This window comes from Rhincodon typus, chromosome 5, assembly GCF_021869965.1.
Source record: "Rhincodon typus isolate 14 chromosome 5, sRhiTyp1.1, whole genome shotgun sequence".
Taxonomy (NCBI): Eukaryota; Metazoa; Chordata; class Chondrichthyes; order Orectolobiformes; family Rhincodontidae; genus Rhincodon; species Rhincodon typus.
The window spans coordinates 6,712,594-6,721,266 of NC_063336.1; the positions used below are offsets into that span (position 1 = coordinate 6,712,594).

Consider the following 8,673-nt stretch of genomic DNA (forward strand, 5'->3'; position numbering starts at 1 on the left):
CCGTAGGTTTTAAATTGACTCCCAATGTGCTGTGCAGTAAGATGTGCCCCTGTCCTGAATAGACCCCTACAACAAGCATGACAAGCCATGGATGGTGGGGGCATACAGGTACGTGCTAAGTGAGTGAACGTTCAGAGAGCTAGCAAGCAACTCTGAGCTGCGGCCTGGTCCTAAATCTGCAAACGGGTTACCTGTCCCTGCTCGTATATGTCGGGGCGGCCTGCAGTAAAGGTCTGTATTTCCTAAGTGTTCGGCAAGTTGCTCGGAGAGGTGCTATGAGGATTCTGGAGGGGTTGGTAAATGTCAGATGCCAGTGTCTGTGGATGAGAAGTGCCATGCGACTGGAACCATGGGCCATGCTTGAGGTGCTGAGCAACATGGCGGCTCTTCGTGGTGAGCTGAAGTGGCCAGGTGCCTGCTGGGAATTCCATGTTGCGAATTCTTTGTCAAGTTTGTTCGGCACATTTGGCAAGATGGGAATCCGAACATTAATGAGGCGAGTTGCAATCTCAATAATTTGTTCAACAAGTTCTAATCCCTCTTAATTGGCAACTCACTGCTGCCTAGAGAGAAACTCACCTCCCTGCTCAGCAAGTGCATAAAAGATGCAGCAATTAGCTCCTGGTATTAGCCGCACATTTCCCCCACTTGATGTACGGTTCTGCTACAAACACACCACCTGGACTTGGATATCTGTCTGTGTGCATGACAAATGACCAAGGGTTTTGTGCTCCAGTTCACTAAACACTCAATGGATTAGAAAGTGAGACTGTGACCTTGTGACTAGCAAAGTTGAAGCCTGATAGGCATGATGGGAAATGATGCTAACTTTATATAAATACCAGATTAGCACACCATGACAAGAAGAAGTAAAACCAAACAGCAAATGGCCCAGTCAGATTTTTCAACTTCGCTAGTTGCAAAAAGGGATATAGTCAGATTGATAAGAGGAACCATGGAAACAGATGTCTCCTGTTTATGTGACCCTTGGAGTCTTAGAGTCATGAAGGCTCTGATTAAGGCATACGTCATCACACATTCTGGAAGGTTGGAAGAAAAAGGTATATTTTTAAAAAAAGGTGACATTGGAGACATTGGAAACAACAACTCAAGAGCCACCATCACAAAGTGGAGAGCCTGAGTTTGGAACCCAGTGAAAAGCACAACTTGTTGGAGTGAACCTGGCAGGTTCTTCACGTAAGGGCAGTGTTAAAGCTCAAAGTCATGATGCTTCCAGCGTAGGGAGTTACAATCCAGACTAGTGAGTTGAATATGAAGTGGTTAGCAGTTACTGAGATACATTTATGTTATAAGTGATTTAAATAGATTCAGTTGTACTGGACTCCAGTTTGATTGTGTTTTTGTCTGTCACATCATTTGCCATCTAAGTCTGAAGGTCAACCATGGCACCTATTGTCAATTCCTGCCAAAACCCACCTGGCTCACTGATGTCCTTTATAAGAAATAGGAACAAGAGTAGGCCATCTGGTCCATAAAGCCTGCTCTGCCAGGTTGACTCTTAGCTGGTGTTCTTTGTGGAACACCTACGCTCAGTTTGCAACAAACTACTGCATCTCCCAGTCGCGAACCATTTCAACTCCCCCTCCCACTCCTCAGACGACATGTCCATCCTGGGCCTCCTGCAGTGCCACAATGATGCCACCCGAAGGTTGCAGGAACAACATCTCATATTTTGCTTGGGAACCCTGCAGCCCAACGGTATCAATGTGGACTTCACAAGCTTCAAAATCTCCCCGTCCCTGACCGCATCCCAAAACCAGCCCAGCTCGTCTCCGCCTCCCTAACCTGTCCTCCCACCTATCCACTGCTCCCACCTCAAGCCCCACCCGCATCTCATATCTACTAACCTCATCTCGCCCCCTTGACCTGTCCGTCCTCCCTGGACTGACCTATCCCCTCCCTAACTCCCCACCTACACTCACCTTTACTGGCTCCATCCCCGCCTCTTTGACCTGTCTGTCTCCTCTCCACCTATCTTCTCCTTTATCCATCTTCTATCCGCCTCTCCCTCTCTCCCTATTTATTTCAGAACCCCCTTCCCCTCCCCCATTTCTGAAGAAGGGTCCAGACCCAAAACGTCAGCTTTCCTGCTCCTCTGATGCTGCTTGGCCTGCTGTGTTCATCCAGCTCTACACCTTGTTATCTCAGATTCTCCAGCATCTGCAGTTCCTACTATCTCTAAAAGAAAGGTTGCTTCGTTATACAGGATACAAGTTTTGCTGATAGAGACAAGCTGTCAGAACTTTTCACCTTACACTCATAATGACGTATGCAAGAAAATCATGGGCTGATGGGAACACTAAATTTATGTCATATAAGAGAAGGGTTCCTCCCTCACTGATTTTTACTTTTATACCTTCTTCACTAAAGCCGGCTGCATGTTGAGACCCCCCCCCAACTCCCTTCACACCAACCCACCTCAGTAATGCCCACCAGTCCCAGATGGCACTGCTCTGCAATTGCCAACTTTCTTATTGGATTGGCTACATGGGGGTTTCCAGCCCCCCACACTGGCCATCCTCAAATGGCAAGCTTGGATAATTTGGCAGTGTCCGGTGAAAATTGCTGCCGTCAAATTTGGGCTCAGGACCCAGATTTGGCCGGCAAAGCCCATTATAAAACCCTGTCCCTGGAAATACATAATCAGGCCTGACCACATCAACTGGGTTTACCTGCTTTATCTCCGTAAGCTTTAGTACTCTCATACAATAAAAATCTAAATAAAATCTCAGCTTTGTCACTTTCAGTGGCCTCACAAGTCTCAACACCTTTTCCAGGGACACACTTCCAGATTCCCCCCCCGCCCCTCCATTCGTGTATAAATACATCTTGACACTGTCCCTGGCTTCTGGTTGTAAGGCTCTGTCCTCCTGTCCTGGATGCTTCCAGTAAAGGTGAGCATTTCTCCCATCCATTGTATCAATTTCTCCAATCATCTGCAACTTCTCCAATCATCTTGGTCAACAGCTTCAAGTTCCTCAGAGTAGATATCACCAGCAATCTGTCCTGGTCCATCCACATCGACACTACAGTCAGAGGGCACACCAACATGTCAGAAGGCTAAGGAAATTCGGCATGTCCACAACGATTCTTACAATTTTTATAGAGATGCACCACAAGAAAGCATCCTATCTGGATGCATCACAGCAAAGGATAGCAACTGCTCTGCCCGAGACCCCATGAAACTTCAGAGAGTCATGAACACAGTCCAGTCTATCACACACAAACCAGGCTTCCATCCACTGACTCTGTCTACACTCGTTTCTGCCTTGGCTATGCAGATTTATGAATGGACTTCTTCTATATTAGAGCTGATCTTTCTCTGCACTTCTCTGTAGCTGTAACACTATATTCTGCATTCTGTTCTCTTACTCTGATGTACTTACGTATGGTATGATGTAAAAAACCCAAAAGAACTGCGGATGCTGTAAAACAGGAACAAAAACAGAAGTTGCTGCAAAAGCTCAGCAGGTCTGGCAGCACCTGTGAAGAGAAATCAGAGTTAACGTTTCGGGTCCGGTGACCCTTCCTCATTTGCCTGGATAACACGCAATACAATACTTTTCACTGTATCTCAGCACATGTAACAATCATAAATCAAATCAAATCAAATCACACCAAATTTGATACTAAGGGGAGTACAAGCCTAAAAAGCTAGAGGAAAGAGTGAAAGAGGGTGAAATATTGTACAGACAGGGCTCCGGAGATGGGATTTGTTCCTGATTGCTACCCAGTCCCCCATAGGGGGCAGACACTACCACGTTAACACTCCAAACAAGAATAGCTTCCGAACACTCAAGATTGGAAAAGTGAATGACAATAAAACCAGCCAACAGTGACCAAGGGGAGGAGCTATTTGGTTTGTAAAGAAATGGAGCCTGAGAAGTGAAAGGAAGTAAACAACTGGGAATAAACTTACCAGTTTAATTAGTACCCCTGGACTGTCTTTTTGTTAAGACAGTGCATCTGATGCTTCCCAATTTAAGGATGAGGGATAAACCATTGGGACTGAGATGAAGAAAAATTCCTTCAACCAGAGTGGGATAAGCCTTTGGAATTCTCTGCCACAAAAACTAGTTGAAGCCAAACATTGAATATTTTCATGAAGGGACTAGATATAGTTCTTAGGGATCGAGGGCTATGGGGGAGAAAGCAGGACCAGGATAACGAGTTGGATGGTTAGCCATGATCATATAGAATGATGGAGCAGGGCCGAAAGGCCTACTCCTGCTCCTAGTTTCTATGTCTGTGCAGCAAAAGTTTCTTCCAGTACAGTGAGGACGTAAGGTCATATTGTCCAGGGAAATTTTGCTTGAATTTTTCACTGCTATCTTTGCTTTTCACTTACGTCAGCTAGATTTTACTTTCTCAGGGTGTTAATTTGTTCACTGTGCCTCCGAGTGCTCCAGGTCAATGACCTTTCAATAAAAATCAGTCACAGACTGTGACTATTATGAGGAAATGTAGCCATAAAGTCAAAAATCACTGACAGAGCACTTTCAGGTGGGAGTCACAGTTACATGGCCACATTTGGATTTGTCAGTATCTGTAGCTGCCTGGTGAAAACTGCATTGCTTATGGAGGTGGGAATACTGTAACATTCCAGGTCTGTGTGGACCTACAGAGTAAGCAGCAAGGTTTGACACTGGTGAGTTGTCTCTCTCTCTCCTGCATATACAGGGGGTCTTGGGACCAGCTACAGCTCCTGACTGCCTGGGCTAACTGTATGTTTGGTGCTGTCTCTGATCCCAGGGGAGTGCCCAGAGCCTGCTGAACCCCAGAATGGCTACATCACATATCCACGACCTCGCTACGCTGAGAACTCTACAATTCATTTCTTCTGCCTCCGCGGTTACTTCCTGTCAGGACCTGCAACTCTGGCCTGTTTGAGATACCCCAACAGCGAACTCGATTGGACACCTCGAGAGCCCCCAGTTTGTAACCGTGAGTAATGTCCAAACTGCAGCTCTACAGGTTGGCTATTATACCCATCAACTCCATGCTGCTGTCTGGCTCCACTTCATAACACCCACTCGAGTCCATGCTTCCTCACTTCCCAAAACCTTTAATATTTTGATATGTCTCTTGGATATCTCTCATGTCTCTACTGTCATTACTGAACACCTTTCTCCCCCTCTCTCCCTCTCTTTGAATTCTCTTTTCCCAATTCCACTCTCAACCTTTACCTTTCCCCCAGTCTCAGAGCCTTCTTCTTATCCCTTTGATCAGTTTTGCTCATTCGGTCAATGTTTATAATACAACTCTGGCCTTACTGTTCCCCCTGATCCTATTGTTCACACAGATCCCATCATCGCTTCTCATTTTATTGTTGTCTATGTTTCAGTTCCTCCTCCAATCTATATTTAAAGCACATTTGAGATCGTTCTAATCACCATCCCTTGAATTACCTGATTTTTTTAATACTTGGCTGATGCCCTCTGGGTTTTAACATGTGAAGTAAATTTAACATTGTGTCAGATTGCACTGAGCATGTCATACACTCCATAACTGATGGTGTCAATATGACCATTTAATATTTCACACTCCCACCTCACTACAGGGTCAGTGTAAATCAATGAGTTCACATTACTTTGCCTTTCCAAATGATGACGGCAATTGGAGCCAATCCTCATGTTAATCTTTGCCTGCAAATAACAGTTCCCAAATAGTTCTCACTCTCCACAAAATTTGCCCTATCCCAACGTTTAGTGCCTGTTTTGAGCTGAGTTTATTTTCTTTTTACCAGGGAATTTATCGTTCAGTTCTGTGCAGAATGGCTGAAACTGCGCCAGTTGGTTCCTGTGCCAAGATTCATATGAACAGTCTGATTTTCCAGCTCGTTGCATTTAGTTTGTGACCTTCTCCATAATTACAGAGGGATAATTACACACAATATGTACCAGGTTGGATCTGGGACAAACTGAAAATGAGTTAAATTTCAATAACTTTTGACAGAGGAAGAGGGACCAGTTGTTAATGATGGGCACGATGTGGAGGTACCAGAGATGGAATGGTGGGGAGTGGGGGGTTGGGGGGAGAACAAGGTCAGAAGTTACACCACATCAGGTTATAGTCCAACAGGTTTATTTGAAATCGCAAGCTTTCGGAGTGTAGCCCCTTCATCAGATGAAGTGCTCCAAAAGCTTGTGATTTTAAATAAACCTGATGGACCATAACCTGTTAGTGGCGGAGGAAGTGACAAAAGATGGAGAATGGGTGTAAATTCAGAGGTGAGAGGGAGGAAATGTGTCTTCTATACTAAGAACAAAGTAAACAAGGCAGACATGTTACAGTTCTGAGGAAGGGTCACGGGACCCGAAACGTTAACTCTGATTTTCCCTTCACAGATGCTGCCAGACCTGCTGAGCTTTAACAGCAATTTGGGATTTCCTCTCCAATCTCTCGTCTTGTCTACCGACTTTAATTTCACTGTCACTCCTGGTGTTTGATCAAGTAACTGCTAAAACTCATTTCCCCAGCCATATCACATTCCTCAGGGACTGCCTTTGGCTCAGACTCACCCCAATGTAGATTCCAACTGAAGTTTCATCCCTCATGTTTTGAATCCTCCCAGGATCACAGAAGTTCTGAAGAAGGGTCACCGGACCCGAAACGTTAACTCTGATTTTTTGTTTTCTTCACAGATGCTGCCAGACCTGCTGAGTTTCTCCAGCATTCTCTGTGTTTGTTTCAGATTTCCGGTATCTGCAGTATTTTGCCTTCATTAGGGTCTAACTGGGTTGTGCCTCAAAGCTTCCTCAGGTATTTTAACTCCTGGTTTACAGTTTGTCTTCTGATGCTCCTGAATATTGCTGTCCAGTGATCCTTAACCCACTATTAGACAGTATAATTCCTCTCTTCCTGTTCCTCAACTGGTCATCTTCATATGCCCGTAACTACCTGCGTGGCCTGAAAGGTGAGGCCTTCAGTGGGTAAATAAGACACCTACTCTCAAAAAGCACCACCTGAGATATATATTACTTTCAAATTCATTCCTGGGGATATGGTCATAAGACTGGGCCAGCATTTATTGCCTGTCCCTAAATGACGTTGAACTGAGTGACGTGTGTGATCATTTCAGAGGACAGTTAAGAGTCAACAACATTGCTGTGGGTCTGGAGTCACATGTAGGCCAGACCAGGTAAGGATGGCAGTTTCCTTCCCTAAAGGACACTAGTGAATGTGAATCAGTTGGGTATTTATGACAATCACCATTAGATACATGATCCTTAATTCCAAATTTTTATTGAATTGAGATTTCACCTGCTGTGGTGGGATTTGAACTTATGACCCCCCCCCCACCCCCGGCACATCATTAGCCTGGGGTTCTGGATTGATAATGCAGTAATGTTACCAGTATACCCCCACTGTCTTTGGCCAGGCCCGCGCTGGTGTTCAGAGCATTGGGCATCAGAAAGCCTCAGTGATTAATATTTCAGGGATCCTCTTGCCTTTTCAGTTGTTGTCTGCCAAGTTGTAAGCATCAGAAATGGGGTGGCGGAGAACAGGACATACCAGGTAGACGACACATTGGAGTTCCACTGTCTGACCGGCTTCCATCTGGACCCACGTTCAACAGAGCCCCTTCCCAGATGTCAGGAGGACGGTGCCTGGAGCTCAGTCCCCAGCTGCCTCAGCAACTTTGTGACCCCACTTTCATCAGGTGAGGGAGAGGGGAGGAAGGAACATGGTTGGTGGGGGGAGGATGGGGGTTGTGGGGTTTGTAGGACAAAGGAGTGGGAGGGAGAAGAGACTGGGCAGGAGTGTTAGGAGCAAGGGAATGGAGAGTGGAGGAAAGTGCTGAGGGGAGGAGCGAAGGAGGGGAGGAGGGACAGAAAGGTCAAGGGGTAGTAGGGGAGGAATGAGGGACAATGGGTGGAGGAGAAAAGAGAATGATGTTGAGGGAGGAGAGAAGGAAGAGCTGGGAAGATGAGGACTGAGTGGGTGGAGGAGTGGTAGGATGTAGAGCATGGAGCAGGAAGAGGGACAAGAAAAGAAGGCAGGGGAGAGGTGGGTGGGAATGGGGAGTCAAAGCTGACAGTGTCCTGCTAGGTAGATAGCCCATGGTTTTTGAAGAAAAGATTGACCAAATCACAGTTTTTCTACACTGCCGATGCTTCACTTGTAACAGACAGAAAAGAAAGAGGAGTGAGTGGTGAACAAACATCCCCTCCCAGAGATAATGTCCCAGGACACTGTGTTGGGACTTTCCTTCACTTAAATAAATGGCCTTCCAACATTTTTAGAAACAGGTGTGTTTGCAGACAACTGTGTGGTAAAGCTAAAGATCATTTCTCTGTAAGATGATCTTCTGAAATTGTAATGATGGCAGCTTCAATGGCGTTCAATGCCAAAAACTGCTTTACTACCAACAAATACTGTGCACCAATGAGAGCTCAAACTTCTGTAAACCAATTGTAAAACAGGCAGCTGAATAGCCATACCTGGGGCTTCAAGAAGGCAGCTCACTACCACCCTCTCAGGGGCAACTAGGGACGGGCAATAAATGCTGTCCAGCCAGTGACACCCGCGTACCATGAAGGAATTTTTAAAAACCCTACTGGAGATCCCACATTCAACAGATCACATCCCAGGCAAACAGGATTCATGGAATCAGAGATAGTAGGAACTGCAGATGCTGGAGAATCCGAG

The 8,673-nt window shown here is 45.8% G+C and overlaps 1 protein-coding gene across 1 annotated transcript in view; it reads left to right on the forward strand.

The window, feature by feature from the left end:
- The window catches only part of susd4 (sushi domain containing 4), a 95,740-nt gene that overhangs the window by 35,870 nt on the left and 51,197 nt on the right, over window positions 1-8,673 (forward strand). Inside the window, exons 3-4 of the mRNA XM_048596646.1 lie at window positions 4,774-4,965; window positions 7,481-7,684. Coding sequence (XP_048452603.1) covers window positions 4,774-4,965; window positions 7,481-7,684 — 396 coding nt within the window. The remainder of the gene's footprint in view (window positions 1-4,773; window positions 4,966-7,480; window positions 7,685-8,673) is intronic.